This window comes from Cetorhinus maximus, chromosome 9 (assembly GCF_964194155.1).
Source record: "Cetorhinus maximus chromosome 9, sCetMax3.hap1.1, whole genome shotgun sequence".
Lineage (NCBI taxonomy): Eukaryota > Metazoa > Chordata > Chondrichthyes > Lamniformes > Cetorhinidae > Cetorhinus > Cetorhinus maximus.
This window is the reverse complement of record NC_135887.1, coordinates 17,726,180-17,745,036: the sequence shown is the minus strand read 5'-3', so window position 1 is coordinate 17,745,036 and position 18,857 is coordinate 17,726,180. Positions and strand designations below refer to the sequence as shown.

The 18,857-nt window shown below is 43.6% G+C and overlaps 1 protein-coding gene across 1 annotated transcript in view; it reads right to left on the bottom strand.

Moving 5' to 3' along the window:
* LOC144684162 (multidrug and toxin extrusion protein 1-like) overlaps positions 1-14,792 on the bottom strand; it is a 45,652-nt gene extending 30,860 nt beyond the window's left edge. Inside the window, exons 1-6 of the mRNA XM_078547823.1 lie at positions 14,646-14,792; positions 13,944-14,045; positions 12,519-12,622; positions 8,481-8,648; positions 8,008-8,050; positions 2,555-2,599 (exon numbers count right to left, since the gene is read on the bottom strand). Of these exons, the coding sequence (XP_078403949.1) occupies positions 2,555-2,599; positions 8,008-8,050; positions 8,481-8,648; positions 12,519-12,622; positions 13,944-14,045; positions 14,646-14,792 (609 nt within the window). The remainder of the gene's footprint in view (positions 1-2,554; positions 2,600-8,007; positions 8,051-8,480; positions 8,649-12,518; positions 12,623-13,943; positions 14,046-14,645) is intronic.
* Between the last annotated feature and the right edge of the window lie 4,065 nt (positions 14,793-18,857).

Genomic DNA, 18,857 nt, shown 5'->3' with positions numbered 1-18,857 from the left:
ACTGGTGTACAAGGACACCCAGATCCATTTGTACATCCACATTTCCCAAGATATCACTATTTAAATAATACTCTGCCTTTCTGTTTTTCACACCAAAGCGTATAACTTCACATTTATCCACGTTATACTGCATCTGCTACGTGTTTGCCCACACACACAACTTGTCTAAATCGCCCTGAAACCTCCTTGCATCCTCCTCACAACTCACAACACCGCCCAGTTTTGTGTTGTCAGCAAACTTGGAAATATTGTATTTGACTTCATCATATAAGTCATTTATATATACCGTGAATAGCTGGGGCCCAAGCACTGATCCCTGCGGTACACCACTAGTCACCACCTGCCATCCGGAAAAAGACCCATTTATTCCCACTCTCTGTTTCTGGTCTGTCAACCAATTCTCAATCCATGCCAGTATAAAACGCAATAATAAACCAACAGAGTGTGTGGCATGCTGTCAAAATAGGGCAAGATAGAGTGCAACTGGTCTCCCAATGTCCATGTTTGGGGTACAATTTTCCCCCGATCTAGGAGGATCACTTTTCCCTCACTTGGATCAGGTTCATCGCTGGAATTTCTCTGATTTTAGGTGTGGTCGACGTGTTCACATTTGCAGTTAGATCATCAAATTCCCTGTGCACAGGGAGTTACTCCATCTATCATTGTGCTCCCCCAGAGTGCAGGAGATTTGAATCCACTGGTTTATTCAATAGCCTGCTATCTCTCTGGTAAGTGACTCATTCAACCATTCCCACGATGCTGCCATTCCACGCTCTCTGTATTGGATTCAGCAATTGAACAATCAATAAATAATGGAATATAAGGGTGCCTCCTCTGATAACTCTCTCCCTAACAGGTGTACGTGTGTCTGTGTGTGCATGTGTGTGCAATGGCATTGACAACTATATGTTCACCAACAATGATATCTTACAGCTCACCACCAACTAGGAACATAATCAGACCAGCCATATCAACACTGTAGCTACAAGACAGGATGGATATTGAGCACTTTGCAGTGTGAGTCATCTTCTATCCCCTCAAACCTCTCCATTATATGAATGCCGTGAATCTGGTGAAACATTGAACAGTCAGCTGGAGGGCAACAACTAAATTAGCACTCATAAAGCTTGATTTGCTTTATTGGTTCCCCTATACTCTGTATCCATCCGCTGTACCACTGATGCATTGAAGGTTGTTGCAGTATCTACTGTCTATAGGATGCCCTGAACATTCACACCCAGTTTACTTTTGACAGTACATCTCCCCACACCTAGTACCAACAAAAAAAAGCAACAATGTATTGGGAACACCAATAAAAAAGCAAAATACTGCAGAAGCTGGAAATCTGAACTAAGAACAAAAATTGTTGGAAAATCTCAGCAGGTCAGGCAGCATCTGTGGAGAGAGAAACGGTCAATGGCCTTTCATCAGAACTGAAGGAAGATAAAGATGTAAGGGTTTTTAAGTCCGTGGAAAGAGGAAGGGGGCAGGGAGAATGAAGGAGAAGGTCTGTGATAGGGTGGAGGGCAGGGGGGATTAAATAACAAGAGCTTTCATGATGCAACAGCCAATGAAATTGGTAATGGATATAGTAAAGAAACAAAGGTTGTGTAAATGTGGCTGTGGAAGCGGATTTTTTTTTTTCAGATACCTGATCAACTCCACCCTGTGCAGGTTCTGTCCTGTCCCACATCACCCTGACTTGGACATGAGTAGCTGGTCTTTATTGTCCTGGGTCAATATCCTGGAATTGCCTACCTAACAGCATTGAGGGAGCAGCAGCACTACATGGACTGCAGTGTTTCAAGGAGGCTCTCAGGGTAAATAAGGATGAACAATAAATGTGGCTTTTCCAGCATTGCCCACATCCTGAGGACGGACTGAAAGAAGGTCGGACATCACCCCACTGGGGGAATTGAGAATCAAAATGCCAACACATTTGACTGGATAGTGATAGAATGACATTTAAAACAAAAAAAAAGCGTAATTTTCACATTCACAGTCTGGGCGATAATGGCCTGCCCAGTGTAGAAGCCACCCGATTTTATCCCTTTGATTTCGGTGTCATGAGAATTGGGCGAGTTTTACATTGGCAACCGACTCCACCAGATTACTGACCAGGCAGTGAAGGGGGAAATGATCCCCACTTGATCCTTTTGGGCCGAGAAACTAGTTTCATTTCTTTAGCCACAAGGGGTATTTGAGATGAATAGCACAGACAGTTAGAGTAAAACTAGATAATCACACAGGGGTGTGGGGTGGAGCAGTGAGAGGATCGAAGGAAATGTTTATCAGGTTAAATGAAGAAGGGTGGGATGAGGCTCCAGCTGAGCATAAACACCACATATTAAGCCAAATGGTCAGTTTATACACTGTAAATACCTTGCAATTGTGGCCACTTTTTCCAAACTACCTCCTGAAATAGTATGAATCATCTGCCCAATTGTGGTTGGCTATCAAAATTGGCGAAATTCAACCAAAGGTTCCCAAGTTATATCTTATTGCATAATTACTAAAGTAATTTCATGCACACTCCAACATTCAGAGACTTTACCTGATTCTGAAGGTAGCTGTTCTCTAAGGCATGAAGAAATGTTGCCTGAGAAAGAATATTGAAAATAATTAGCAGCAGACCGTGCATCAATCACTATTGAAATAGAAAAAAAAGTTACATTCACACTTCCTTCAAAAATTCGAACCAGACCTGCGTTGGGGTTATGGTCAATGTGATTGTAGACAATTTGCTCAGGTCTTGTATGGCTCAAGCTATGGCTGCTTAGAACTTGAAAAATCAAAATGTTGCATTATGGCGCTAGTTGGTAACACCTTTACCTCTGAGTCAGAGGATCATGGGTCCAAGACCCATTCCTGAAATGTGAACACAAAAATCTAAGCTGACACTCCCTGTGTAGGATTGAGGGGGTGCTGTGTAGGATAAGGGTGTTCAGCAGAGTAAGGGTTAATGTGGGACTGGAGAACAGTACCACCCATGGTATGATGTAGAGAGTCACACAATAGTAGGCTGTCTATGGAGTAGAGTCTGGAAGGGGCCAGCATGGAGACAGCACCCATGCATGGCAGTGCCTTGGACATGTACATAGTTATGGGTTACCAATGGACAGTTAATGTTCAACTATACAAGCCTCCAGACCTCTGAGTGAGACACCAAACATCCGTTACAATATATTGGTAGCGAAGGATGGAGTCTGAAATCCAAGAGAAGCTGGTGAAGGAACCCAGAATCTCAAAGCATAAAGATGCAAAGAAACCGAAGCCTGATCTGAGAGAAGTGCATCTAAATTGAAGACATAGGCCAGGATTTTTCGGCCCTCCCCCCACAGCAGGGCCCATCACGGGCAGGAACAGAAAATTTGGCGAGCCAGCCAAAAGTCCATTGACTTTCAGCAGCACCTGAAAATTCCAGCTGGAGGCAGGACTGCACTTCACCTAAAAAGAAATTGAAGACACAGTTGGAGAGTGCCTAAATAAAAAGTTCCATTGTGCACACATGGGGCCCGCTCGCCGACGCATAAAATGACGCGCGTTGACATTGTGCGGAACTCCCGACGTCACCGTGCCCCATTAAAATTTTCAGGTAGGCAGGGGTGCAGCAAAATCAGCTGCGTGCCCACCGACCTGTCAATGGCCAATTGAGGCCATTGACAGGGTCAATTAAGTAACTAAAGGACCTGCCCGTCCAACCTTAAGGTTGGCGGGCAGGCCAGGAGCCCCGGCGCGAATTAGAAAAAGCATGAAATCTCATCCAAGGGCGGGATGAGGTTTCACTGTAGGTTTTTAAAATTTTAATAAAGTTTCTGTAAAAATTAGGGATATGTCCTAACTCATGTGACATTGTCACATGAGGGGACATGTTAGGGAAATTTTATTTTTCTATTTTTAGGTTTTTAACATTTAGAGCCGATCTCCCTGAGGCTGCACTTAGCCTCAGGGAGATGAGCGAGCAGAGCGCTTCTGTGTGGACGTCACGCTGGGCGGGTGTTAATTGGCCCACCCACGTAACATGGCGCAGTGCCCCCAATCGGGGGCGCTGGCCGCAAGTGCACCTGTGTGCACCTGGCCTTCAACTTCGCCCCTGACAGGGGTAAAATTCAGCCCATGGAGGCTGAAGGACTCCACCAGGGCATGTGAAGACCCAATACCAGACCTGATCGAACACAAAGTCAAGGGACCTAGCTAGGTCTAAAAAGGCTGGGCAAAATTCAAGAAGCAAAAAAAGGCTGAAAGGCAGCAAAAGAATGCACCGAGCAGGCGAAAAGCCAGGCCTGATAAAAGGCACGGGCAAAGTCAAAGGACCTGGCCAGATCATAAGAAGACTGAGCAAAATTCAAAAACGGGAAAATAGGCTGAAAATGAAAGAATAATATATTGCGCAGATGAAAAGCCAGACCTGAGTGAAAGCAGAGTCAACAGCCCTAGCCAAATCACAAAAAGGGTGAGCAAAAAAAAAAACAGTTAAAAAGCTGAACTTAGCTTTTTAAATTGACAGCCATCAGGATCAGCACATCCTGAGTGTAGCAAGAAGAAAGCTGCAGTGAGGGTCCCAGCCGGCACCATAACATGAAGTGGGTGAGTGGAACTGAGAAAAAAAGTTAAAAGTTCGACTTTGAGTTTAGTCCCAGGCTTAAAAATCCAGCGGCTGGTCCAAACAAATTATTTTGAAGAGCTCCTGTCCAGAGAATAATTTTTTTTAAAATGGCTCATCAGCACAGTAAGAGCCCACAAAAAACTGACCAAGCACTGGAAGAACAGAGAGAGAAAAAACAGCAGCTGCAGAGCCATCTTGAAGAGAAAGCAAAAATTAAAGAGGTGCTCACCTGTTACAAAAAACGACCATAGATAGAAAATTAAAACTAGCAGACCAGTTTAGGCTAAGACAAAGGCCAAAACAGACACAAGATTGGGGGTCTTGGAGAAGGGGATTTTTAAATTATCAGACCACATCAGGATTAAATAAGAAATCAGATGAAGTATAAGTTAATACATTTTTATACTTGTTTGTTATATTTGTGGATGAAGTGATTCTAAACCAAGGTGTAGATGAATCCTCAACCACATTTGGTGAAATTTTAAAGTCTTTGACAAATATTTTAAACTCCAAATTGTGGAGAGTACAGCTCATAAAGTAAGGTCTACAACACCCATGATAAAGCATCGTAGAAGGCAGAAGACCCCAGAGCGTGAAAGACAGAAGACCCCATGCCGAGGAAGACAGGAGAGCCTAGGCCAAGGGAGACAATACTCAAGCTAACCACAAGATGGTCACAGACCATGCCAAATCAATGAAGTGCAAGAGCTGAAGAGTTTAGTGCAGAAGTAAGAAAAGGCTGGGAAGCAGCCGAAAGGCTTAAAATAGAGCTTTTTGAAAATGCCGACACATTACCCAAACTGCAACAGCAGGCAGAAGTGCAGAGCGAGCAGCTGGCTGTGAATGAAGGAAAGCTATGTGATGTAACCCAAAAGAAACAAAACCTGCAAAAAGGAAATGAAGCTATTCCACAGGAAAATGTTCATATCAAGTCTGAGTTTAAGGAACTCAGCCAGAAGTGCAGCCAAATGCAACAGCGGGCAAAACAGATACTCAAAGAAGTCACTGCCCTGAAAGACTCTTTGAAGAATCAAAACGTGGGCATGGAGAAACATGAGGAGCTATAAAAGATGTTGAATTCTACTTCAGCAAAAGTAGCATTGGAGCTATCAGAAGCAACAAAGCAATGCACTGAAGCACAGCATGAAAGAGGTCACCAAGAAAAGAAACAGATGAAAGAACAGCTGATTGTTCTTCAAGATCAAATGCAAAAGCAGTACATGAAGAAACAAAAACCGTCTTAAACTGTAGAATGGAAGGGCAGCAGAAGAAACTCATGGAGTTTCTGTTGAATTTCAAGAAAACTCAAGACGAAGCAATTGAGCTTCACAAAGAAAAGTAAAACCTGATGAAGTACGTTCACATACTACAAGGATTCCTCAGGTCAAAGTTTGTTCCTCTGGAACATTATGAAGAGAAGCAAAATGAATTTAATGTCACTCTCAACAAACTGAAGAACCAGTTGGCAGAGAACACTCAGCAATGTTCAATATTCCATGAGGAAGCCAAGAGGTACAAGAAAGAAACTGAACAGCTGAAGAACCAGCTGAATGGAAAAGAGGAGGCATTGAAAGGAGAAATGATGGAACTTGCCAAGCTGCCAGCGGATAACGAAGCCATAAGTAGCACAATTACGGAACTGAAACAAGTTAAGACTTCAACGGAGACAGACCTGGCCAACAGTGAAAGGAAAATGAAGGACAAGGACAAAGCTCTGCTGCAGACAAAGAAGGAAAAGACAGAGATAAGATCGGAAAATGTAAATTCAACACTGAAGCTCAAGGAACTGGAAGAAAAAGCATAGGATCCCATGACAGAAGTTTGACAAGTCCTTCCTGGTATTCTGGCCAACATTTATCCCTTAGTCAACATCTTTAAAAAAAACAGATGATCTAATCATTTATCACATTGCTCTTTGTGAGAACTTGCTGTACACAAATTGGTCGCCGAGTTTCCTACATTAAAAAAGGGAACTACACTTCAAAAGTACTTCACTGTCCGTAAAATGATTTAAATGTCCTGAGGTTAAGAAAGGCTATATAAATGCATGTCTTTCTTTCCAGATTGAAGGGCGCCAAGGGGCTAAGTAGATAAATGCGCCAAGCTATTCTGTTACTGAGTCAACTTGGAAAGCTGAGGATTGGGCTTGGATAGCCTAGTTGACACTGTTATGACCTTAGCAATCCGGGATCATGGAGGTTAAGAAGTGAGCCAGTCTTGATGGTCAGTCACTCATGATGGAAAGCGGGTGTGTGTGTACAATGGATGAGGCAGGGATGGGTTCACCCATGTTACTCTTCATGATCAAGAGCCTGCTAACACTCACTCTCACTCTGCGCTTGGAAAATAGACCTTTACATTCATCTAGACTGGGCAAACCAAATTTGCAGTAATAATTCATGGAATGCATCCAAGATAGCTTCCTAGGGGAGCATGTCAGAGAATCAACCAGCAGACAGACTGTTTCAGATCTAGTTTTGGGGAATGAGAAAGGGTTAACTGTTGTAAATGAGCCTCAGGGCCGGGTGATCATAGTATGATAGAGTTTTATATTGAGTTTGAGACGGATTTAGTTAAGTACAAAACTTTGGGCCTAAATTGAAATAGAATAATTGTGGGTACAAGGGGAGGGTTGGCCAAGTTAAATTTGGAAACTAGTTTATAGGCTATGACAGTAGGTAGGCAATGGCAAACATATAAAGAATTAATTCATAATTCACAATTGATTTTCCATTGCTCTAAAGAATAAACCTCCATAGTGGTCTAAACGTGGCCAAAAAGAGTTAGTGAAGGCATTAAAGGAAGAGGCTTCAAGTGTATGGGAAAAATGAGAGATTCTACAAATAGGACGCAGCATTTAAAGGGCACAGAGACTGCACATGAGCCTATATATGTGCTGCGAGTGATGCTGAGGCATTTGTAAGAGTTATCTTTGTTGATAAGTGAAATTCATTGCTTTCATTGAAATACCATTTGTGTGTTAATGCATGCCTGATTTATGTTGATTTTGGGTTGATTGTTACAGTAAAAGTTTTAAAAAGTGAAATCTTGTCAATCAGTTGGGGCCTAATTTCTTTATTGATCTCTGCAGGGATCGTAACACATATAGAGAACAGCAATATGGGTGAGATACTAAAGCTCTAATGGCACCTTTTAATTAAGGACTTCTCCTGTTATCTAGCCATGGGGGCTGAGTCATTATGGTTCCCAGCTGAGGTCAGCTTAGGGGACCATCCTGATAAGGTTAGCTCGATGGATTTCTCCAGGTAGTCACAGGTGAATCCACTGTGATTTTTGCTGACTAGACTCTTTTGGTTTGTCTACATTTCAGGTAATGAATGACGTTAGCTGTCTAACAACCTGTCTGCATGTGTGTTTGCTATCTATAATAATTTACTTACGGGAAGGCCAGGACAAGACAGCGTCACAAACAGCTGTGTTAACCTGTGAGAAAAATAAAATATAATGGTAACAATAGGGAAACCATAGGACATCACCACCTGTAACCAAAGGTAAACTCGAACCGAGGTAGCAAAATCACGCAGCATTAGTGAAGTACCCTGTACCAACAGTTGGTGCCATAGCAATGAAGACAGCAAGTTAGACCTGGCACATAGCAGAGTCACAGCCAATAACTTCTGTGGGAGATAAAATATAAGAAGGAAAATATTATACCATAGAAATGGTCATGCAACTCTGATGTTTCTACAAACATCTGCTCTGGTGCAACATTCATACATATTTCATTTGTAATTAACATTGATTTTACTGTCTCATTTACATGTGTAAGGGAACAAACACCTTTTTTAAGCAGCTGTCCAGGATGCCTGCAAGTTGGAATAAAATTATAATGGAAAATGGAGAAGACTCTCACTTGGCCACTGCAGGAGACTGTTTGAAAGCCAACAGGATGTGCTCGATGTTTATGAAGATGGCCCAGCAGGGAAAGCAGACTATCATGAGAATGAGAATCCCTCTTTGGAGAATCACTCCAATTCGCTTCCAGTTCTTGCTGCCGTATGTCTGAAAATCAGAACAAGAGCTTTGTTAAAGTGAATTGTATCGATAGTGAATGTTATATCATATTCTGATGGATACCGCTTTTTTACAACAACTGCATCAAAAAAGTAAATAACATATTTATCTGCCTTAACCAAAACCATAATAGAACTATTGGATACCATTCTTGCCCTTGCCAAGGTTTGTTCAAATCACAAGTGCACCTGAACCAGTTACACCTCAGCAACTATCTCATTGGTCACAGACTTTAAACATCTCTCTCTATACTTCGGCATATGATCATCAATCCCTTTCCTAACCAAATATCCATCGGACTTGGTTATAAAGCTGTTAATCAACAAAACATTAACAGCTTAGGTGAGGCTCTATTCCAGATATTCTTACACTGCAGGCACGGGAGAGCTGGTCTTAACCCAAGTCTTGTTCATTTCATTATGTCAAATCCTTTAATTTGTGTTCACGGTCCATTTAATTAAACACTAAGCACTGGAATGCTGCTTTGGGCTGCATTAGAGTGCTTCAGTTGGAGTTTCTTGAGAGAGGGACTTTTAAGGGTTAATTTCTATCTAAAGTCTGGTCTTTCTTTAATTTAGCAACTAACTAAAAGTTGCTCTTTGGGTTGGCAGAAGGTGAGTTTCAGTCCAGATTTAAGACAGGGGTTATACAGGCTCTGCTTGCAGTTGCAACTAGTAAATTAATTAACTGGCTTAAACAGGTTTTCAGAAGCTAGATTCAGACAGCATAAAAGCAAGCCATCTACAGTGCTGCTTACGGTGACACTGGAGTGCTGATTTGGGCTGCATTAAAGTGCTTCAGTTGGAGTTTGGTGAGAGAGGGAGTTTGCTGAAGAGGGTGAGAGGTGATTCTTTCATTTTCTACCATTCCTCAGTAAGAAGAGCAGCGGCCTTAAGTACGACCTGATAAGCATGCCTTCCTAGTTTATTCTCTAAACTAGAGGAAGTAAAAGTAAAGGGAGTAATTTAAGGGAAAGTCATGGCAGGGCAGCTCAGCCAAATGGAATGTTCCTCCTGTGCAATGTGGGAAGTCAGGGACACTTCTAGTGTCCAGGGTGACCATGTGTGCAGAAAGCGTCTCCAGCTACTGAAAATCGGTGTTTTGGAGCTGGATCTGTGCCTGGAGTCACTGTGGAGCATCCGCAAGGAGGAGATCATTGTGGATAGCACATACAGTGAGGTGATCACACTGCAGGTAAAGAGTGCACAGGCAGAAAGGGAATGGGTGACCACCAGGCAGAGTACAAACACTAGGTGGGTAATGCAGGAGTCCCCTGGGTCCAACTCCTTCGCTAACAGTCTTTCCTTTTTGGATAATGCTGGGGGAGATGGTTTCTCAGGGAAATGCAGCAAGAGCCAAGTCCGTGGCACTACGAGTGGCTCATCTGCACAGAGTGGGGCAAAAAGAGTGGAACAGCAAGAGTGATAGGGGATTCTATCGTAAGGGGAACAGATAAACATTCTTGCGGCCACAGATGTGATACCAGGATGGTATGTTGCCTCCCTAGTGCCAGGGTCAGGGATGTCACTGAGCAGCCGCAGGACATTCTGAAGGGGGAGGGTGAACAACCAGAGGTTGTGGTCCATATCGGTATCAACAATATAGGTAAAAAGAGGGAGGAGGTCCTGAAAGCAGGATATAGGGAGCTAGGAAATAAATTAAAAAGCAGGACCTCAAAGATAGTAATCTCAGGATTACTCCCAGTGCAACGTGCTAGCGAGATCAGGAGTAGGAGAATAGATCAGTTGAATGCATGGCTGGAGAGATGGTGTAGGAGGGAGAGATTTGGATTCCTGAGGCATTGGGACTGCTTCTGGGAAGATGGGACCTGCACAAGCTGGACAGGTTGCACCCCAGCAGGACTGGGACAATATCCTCACAGGGATATTCACTAGTACTTTGGGGGAGCGTTTGAACTAGATTGGCAGGGGGATGGGAACTTGAGTGAGGAGACACAAGGGAGGGAAACCAAGATAGGAATGAAAGACAGGAAAGTAGAAAGCAAAAGTGGAAAACAGAGGAAACAATGGTTAACAACAAATAAGGCCATAGTACAAAAGAAGATGTGTAAAAATGTTAAAAAGACAAGTCTAAAGGCACTGTAGCTGAATACACGGAGCATTTGCAACAAGGTAGATGAATTAACAGCGCAAACAGTTGTAAATGGGTATGGTATGATTGCGATTACGGGGACATGGTTGCAGGGTGACCAAGGTTGGGAACTGAATATCCAAGGAGACTCAATATTTAAAATGAATAGGCAAAAAGGTAAAGGAGATGGCATGGCATTATTAGTTTTTATTCTTTCATGGGATGTGGGGATCCTTGACTAGGCCAGCATTTATTGACCATCCCTAATTGCCCTTGTTCAGAGGGCATTTGAGAGTCAACCAAATTACTGTGGGTCTGGAGTCACACCTAGGCCAGAGCAGGTAAGGACAGCAGATTTCCTTCCCCAAAGGACATTAGTGAACCAGATGGGTTTTTAAAACAATCAGTAATGGTTTTGTGGTCACCTGTTCCTCAGCATTTCAAAATGCTGGTTAATGTGTTCTCTGATCTGCTTTCAATTAATTTACTATCGGTCATTTTGCATCACCTCCGAAGTTGAATTTCACATCCAATGTCCTTACCTATTCAAAATCACTGGATTATTTTCCTATCCATAGTTTAAGATTGTTAAATCCAATTGTAGCAGCTTTGCACTGGCTGAGATTGGCAGGATGTGATGAGTGGAGTCCTGCAGGGGTCTTTGTTGTGGACTCAACTTTTTACAATTTATACCAATGACTTAGATGAAGGGAGTGAAGGCATGGTAGCTAAATTTGCTGATGACACAAAGATAGGTAGGAAAGTATATTGTGAAGAGGACATAAGGGGGTTGCAGATGGATATAGATAAGCTGAGCGAGTGGGCAAAAACCTGGCAGATGGAGTAAAATGTAAGAAAATGTGAGGTTGTTCACTTTGGCAGGAAGAATAAAAATGCAGAGATAACTTAAACAGAGTACAGCTGCAGAATCCCAAGGTGCAGAGGGATCTAGGTGTTCTACTGCATGAGTCACAAAATGTTAGTATGCAGGTACAGCAAATAATTAAGGCTAATGGAATGCTATCCTTTATTATGAGAGGAATTCAACATAAAAGTAAGGATGTTATGCTTCATTTATACAGGGCACTGGTGAGACTGCACCTCGAATACTGTGTGCAGTTTTGGTCTCCTTATTTAAGGAAGGATGTAAGTTGTAGGTGGTTCAGAGGAATGATACCTGGAGTGAGTGGGTTGTCTCATGAAGAAAGGTTAGACAGACTGCACTTGTTTCCACTGGAGTTTAGAAGAGTGAGGGGTGATTTGATTGTAGTACATAAGATCCTGAATGGTATTGACATGGTGGATGTGAAAAGAATGTTTTCTCTTGTGAGTGAGTCCAGAGCTAGGGGGCACTGTTTTAAAATTAAGGATTGCCCTGTTAGGGCAGAGATGAGGAGAATTTTTTTCTCTTGGAGGGTAGTGTGGCTTTGGAACTCTCTGCCTCTGAAGGTGGTGGAGGTGGAGTCAATTAATATTTTTAAGGCAGAGGCAGATAGATTATTGTTAGGCAAGGGAATCAAAGGATATCAGAGGTAGACGGGAATGTGGAATTCGAAACGCAAACAGATGAGCCATGATCTTATTGAATGGCGGAGCAGGCTCAAGGGGCCAAATGGCCTACTTCTACTCCTATTTTGTATGTTCGTAAGACATTCCAGGAATTGTATTTGGTACTTTCCTGGTCCATGTAGTTCAAATTAACACAGGGGATCAAGCTTCACAGAGCCTATATTTTAAACATTTATTCTTCCCTGTGATAGCGAATTAATTTTTGAGAAGACATCACTGCCCATTGTACAGCTTGGAGTTAGTTGCACCTACCTGAGATATGAGTGTGTCACACGCTGTAGACAACCCAATACCTATGGAGATACCCGATATAATTAATGCCTGTCCAAAAGAAATAAAGAAAAGGAAACATTAAGCAAGATCGCCCTGGATGTCACCAACTTGCTACAAAATAATTCAAAACATGGAGGGATTATATATAAATGAATAAAATGCCTTATTTTTTTTGCTCTTCTTTCTTTTCCTTTTCTCTTCTCCTTCCTATCAGGTTCCAATTCTTGTTAATCTTTTGTTTACTCCAGACTCGACTGTTTCAATGTTTCTCTGACCAGCATCCAATCTTCCACCCTCCCTAAATTGAGCTCATACAAAACTTTGCTGCCCGTATCCGAATTCGCACCAAGCCTCCTTCAGTTATGATAAATGTTCCTGTTAAACTTAAACAGCAACCCAGTATTTCCCATGTATGCCGAGCACAAGACAGTCCATCTAAATTACTCTGTATGCGGCCATGCAAAAAACGTAAAGATCCTGTGCTTTTAAATTAATGGGCCATGCACAATAAAAGTCATTACAGGGGACATAGCCCATGATCCCTGTTTTAATAGACGTACATTGGCTTCTGATCTGGCAATCCCAAATTTAGAATTCTTATCCTGATGTTAAAAATAGCTTCAGCCTTCCCTATTTCTGTAACCTGTTCCATCCTTACAACCCTTCAAGACCCCATCTCCTTCCCTTCCCTCACCCCAACATTGGTGGCTCTGCTTTCAGCTGCCTGGGCCCAGTATCTGGAATTCTCATCCTAAAACTTTTTGTCTTTCCAACTCTCTTCAACTGCTTCAAGGACGCTCCTTCAAACTTATCTTTTTGATGGAACTTTTGGTCACCTATCCTTGTGATTTCTTGGCTCGGTGTCTGATTACACTCCTGTGGAGTGTCTTGGGGCGGCTTACTGTGTTAAGGTGTTATATAAATGCAAGTTGTTGTTGGTGTTGGTACAGTTCCATGAGCCTCAGCAGTCCAAGAATGCCTTGCACAAGTGACCAGTCCTCATGTGTGATCCAAGTGGCTGCCAGAGGATTATCTGCCCATGAAGAGCATTCAGACTGAGCCCAATCTCATTCTCACCCAATGTCCACACACGTCGGACTTCCAGGGTGGCTCATTGACAAAGGTGATGAGCTGGGATTCCTAGCTGGTGTTTCTGTCCTTTAGCCTAGGGCCACTGAAGCAACTGCTGCTCTCTTGCTGTCCTTCCATTGAGAGCAGCAGGTAACGCCCAGGCTTTTTCACAAGGAGCAATTCATCAGCTGGTAAAGGCACTAAGCTTCAAACTGATCGGAAGAAATGCAATTCCATCACTATTTTATAGAGGATACATTATGATGAATAAATGTGCACATTCTGAATATAAACTCACCGCTGAGGCAAGACTAATTACGTCCAATTCAATTTTTCCTAAATGTCCACAGAACGCGGAGCTGACAATATTTATTAGAAACATCATCAGCTCTGTCAAAAACTGTCAAAGGAAAATTAATGACAAGTAATATAATAATTGGCCATTTAACTTTGGTCAAACTCTCTTACAGTTTTACTCTAATTAAACTGATCATAAAACAATTGTCTTTTTTTCTTCAAAAAGCTGACACAATTTTAAATTGATTTCAAAGAGCCTTTCAAGACTATGAAGGAAAGTGGAAAAGTTGATCCAGGCAAATCATTCGCTAATGAAGGATTCAAATATCAGGATACACAAATTAGAAATAATCGTCTTTGAAGTAGTACAACAAAATCAAGCAGAAGAATTTCACCTTCAGCGTAGGAAGTTATGGAATAAGTTATCAGGTAAAGTTATTGAAAGAGAATTTCTAAATGGGTTCAGCAAAATGAATTGTGCAAGTTAAATTGGTGAAAGGAATTTTAAAGGTATGCTCAATGAAGGTGATTGAATAAATGGTACAATTGAAAGGAATTAAATAATTGGGCGTAGAGATGCGAGTTGCATTAGTGAGTCCATTGAAGGAGATGATATAAACGGGCTTTGTAGACAGTGAGATATGTTTCTGGAGAGTGCAGTGTGTGAAGAATACGGTGAGAAGCTAGGTAGGTGTAAACTCACCACCCGCCCAGCCAGTCCGGAAATGTGTTTCACTTCCTGCCAGAAGTTGATGGGTATCAACCTCCTTATTTTCCTCAGGAACAGGTTACCATGAGTTCCACATGTCTGGGCAACATTGTCAGAGCTTGGTTGCACTGAGCTCTCCATTTTTCCAATTCTTCACTGCAAACAAAAAAACAAACCAGTTATTTTACTTCTCTCGTTTGGATGTCCCCTCCCTGACGCCCCATTCTCCCAACCGTGCATTGGGTTTCACCGCCACCCTTCTGATGTAATAGATGGTTACAATCTTAAATCCAGTTTCCCACCCGGACTTCTGGTCATGATTAATATTTACCAATCGTCCTATCAGAGCTGCAGGGTTGCATCATCTACATTTCAGGTTCAATGCTTTTGCACGATTTCTGCATATAAATAATCAAATATTAATTAAATTGGTTCTTAAAACTTCTAAAGTTTCATTAATGAATGATTCTTTAATGCTGCACTGTTGACTGGTGTCCACTTTCAGGTAGGATGAGGGTGAAGGATTTACTCAATATTCTCTAGCTTGTGAACTACACTGAGAAGCTGGACTCATACATTGTGTCTGTTGACATGGCTTGAGGTTCAATCCATTTTTTGTAACTGTTGACACAGCCTTAAGCCAATTTTTTTATCCAAGCTGATACTGGTCCTCCTATTCCATGAGCCTCAATTTTGTTAATCAGCCTTTTATGTGGTACTTTGTCTTGGGCTTTCTTATAATCCACATGGACAATATCCATTGCATTCCCATCATTAACTACATCAAAATGTTCGATGAGATTAGTCAAGCATGATCTGCCTTTTACAAATCTGCCCTGGCTCTTCTTAATTAACACAAGCCTCTCCAAATCCGTGGTGATTCTTCTCCCTGAGTATTGTTTCTAAAACCTTACCCACCACTGATATTAAACTGAATGACCTGTAGTTACTAGGAATGTCCTTACATCCTTTCTGGAATAAGGGTGTCACATTTGCCACTCCCCAATCCTCTGGCACTTCCCTCATTCCTAGGGAAAAATGGAAGATCATGGTAAGCCCTTCCACTACCTCCACCCGCACTCTCGCAATCTGGGATGCATGCCACCTGACCAGGCAGTTTATCCACTCTAAGCATTGCAAGCCTTTCCAGTAAATCCTTATCAATTTTCACCGCATTCATTAGCTCTATCGCTTCCGCTTCTACTGACATTTCATCACCTTTCTCTTCCTTAGTGCCCGCCACTCTATAGTTCTTGCACATCTTTGTGATTCTTCTCGCAGATTTGCTCCTCTATCTCTCTCCTCTTGAACTGTTGTAGTCCATGTGAAAAAGGTTCTCCTACAATTCTGTCTTATTGTAGGTATTAGTCCCAGCGCTTAAATTTAACAGGTTTACAAGCACCACTTACCTCGAACAATTATAGATGCATGCATAAACGTTTAACATGCTACGTAGGCTTCAAACTGGGTTTGTGAATTGGCAATGAGTGGAAGTTAAATCAGGTGGATTTCTCTAAATGGCAGTCGACCCATAACACCAGTTTTAAGCCTGGCTGGCAAATTGAAAACATACCCCAGTGACTACACGTCAGGTACCATTAAGGCTGTTAAGTGCTTTGAAACATCCTGAGGATGTGAAAGGTGCTATCTAAAGGCTTTTTCTTCAGCATACCATAAAAACAAATATGTACACATCCCACGCAACAACAAATGGGTGAACCCTCCAAGATTTGACCATTTAATGCTCCTTGCCCAGTGTTATTCTCGAGTTTTGGTTAGCTAAATTAACTCTTTCTACATCATTTCACGTACGGTGTGAGGGGAACCGTGCAATCGACTTCTGAATTAACCCTGGAAAGATCTAATTAAACCAACTGATGCCCTGAGCTCAGGTTTAATTGACTGAAATTTCAGTCAGTGGTGGACACCACCCTCACAGACTTGTTATCTTCACCATTTTCAAATCCTACTCTGATTCAGGGACATCCATTTGTCCAGGAAAAGAAACGTAAGAGGTCTAGAGTTTGAATAATGCCAGATAGCATTGTGATCTGGCCGATAGAGGTAAGAATTCTGTCCACTCACAACAAAACACTAAGGCCGGAATTTTCCCGGCCTGTTGGTGTCAGGTACCATGGCAGGCTGGGGTGTGGGGAGCAATTCGGCTCCAGGGACAGAAATTGGTTTCAGGCCGGCGTGAAAGCACAACGGGATGATCCGACGGTTTGTGCCATGACGCCACGCAAATCCCACTGGAGGCTGGCGTGAACCCGATTTACGCCTCGATGCAGAGTAAGGCCCCCAACCGGAATCGATCCCCACGCCAGATTTTCCATTACGCCAGTGGGAAAACACGCCGACCCAGACACACATCCAGACAAGTCTGACGTGCAGAAGTCGGGACTTACCGTTAGGGCCTTGCCCACATCGCGGACATCCGAGGAGGGGAAGATGCTGGAGCCCTGCAGCTACGGGGCCCTGGAGGAACACGGGCATCGCTTGCTGGGTGGATCCTCATGGACAAGGCCTCCGTCACGATGCAGCTCACGGAAGGTGGGAGGCCTCCATTGATGCTTCGGGTCTGCTTCGGAACATCACGGTCTTGGCCATGGGATGCTATGGATAACCGGCGAGACGGGAGGAGAGGAAAATCTAGATGTGAGTGGGAGAGGAAGGTGTACCGGGGTTGGGAGAGGGGGCTGGGTGAGGTTGGAAGCACGAGGAGTGAAGGTGTCAGGGAGAGTGAGGCTGGGTGGGGGGGAGGTGGATGGCAAAAGTGTTGGGGGTTGTGAGATTGGGAAAGGGGAATGCGAGAGGAGGAGGGTGCGACAGGGGAGAATGCGGCAAGTGCGGAGGTGGGTGTAAGGGGGAGCAAGATGTAAGGATGTGAGTTCAGAGGGGGGAAGGAGTTCGGAGGGGGGAAGGTGTCTGGGGGAAGGAGGGAGTAAAGGTGGAGGAAATTGTCCAGGGGATGAAGGAGTAAGGGTGGAGGAGGGATTAAGGGAGGGGTGGGGGTTGTCCAGGTGAACATACAAGGGAGGGGTCTGTGGAGTCAATGACTGCCTCCTGGAGAGTGATCTAGGGTGAGCATGGTAGAAGAGGATGGTAAGTATGAGAGGGGGCAGAGGGAGCCCTAGGGTGGGAGGGTGAGGGTACATCGCTAGCAATAGAAGGGATGGCAAGGGTGGTTGGTGGGGACTCGGAGGCAAATATCGACCCTGGGGGGTGGGAAGGAGGAGGTTGGGGTGGTCAATGTGGATGGGGGTGGAATTCTCGAGAAGGAAGGGAATGTGCAGATTCACCTGGACATCCTGGAAGGAAAAGGTTTCGGGTTGGTAGGTGATGGTGGGGAGGTGGAAGGTGATGCCAAGGCGATTAACAGTGATGGGGGAAAGGGCATGGGTGACTGGGGGAGGGGAAAGGACTGGTGAGCTGATCCAAAACTTAACTACTACCACTGTTGTCAAAATCGAAAACGAGCAAAGCCTCGTGTTGGACGGGCACAGGTACTGCATGGGAGTGCGATCAGTTGGTGGGCAGAGATGCAGCTCAGCTCAGATGGACAACTGAACGAGAAGCCCAGCAGGCAGCATTGAAAATGCTCAGGACAGTGAGGTGAGTGTGATGGATGAAGGCTCCGCATGTGTAGGAGAGTGCTTGCACCAGGCTCCGAAAGGCCCTGCCACACACATGCTTCTCATTCCAGAATCATTTGTGTCCAGCAGCATGCAGCTAAACTGCTAGTAGTGGGGGATGCAGTGGGAGGACTCATGAAGCCTGTCAATGAAGCTGAAAGACAACCTTACCCATTATTCAGTGAAAGTGAATATATTTTCAGATTATAAAGTGACAAAATGTGTTCGCCCCTGCAACCACATGTGATCAAAATTTCTTAACTTTTCTAGGCCTACCACTTCTTCTAGGTGCTGCTCTGACATCCGCAGCAGGGTGGAGACAGCCTGTGCAGCGGTTGGCCCTGTTGCCTCTGATGACTTTGCCATTGGTCCTTTGGAGAGTTGAGGCCTTGAGGGCCCCAGCTTGCTTTGGCTGCCCTCCTGTGGACCAGCCAAAGCATGGCTCATTTTCTGGTTGGCAGGATGTGATGAGTGGTATGGCACAGGGATCAGTGCTGGGGCCTCAACTTTTTATAATTTATTTAAACGATTCGGATGAAGGGACCGGTGGTATGGTTGCTAATTTTGCTGA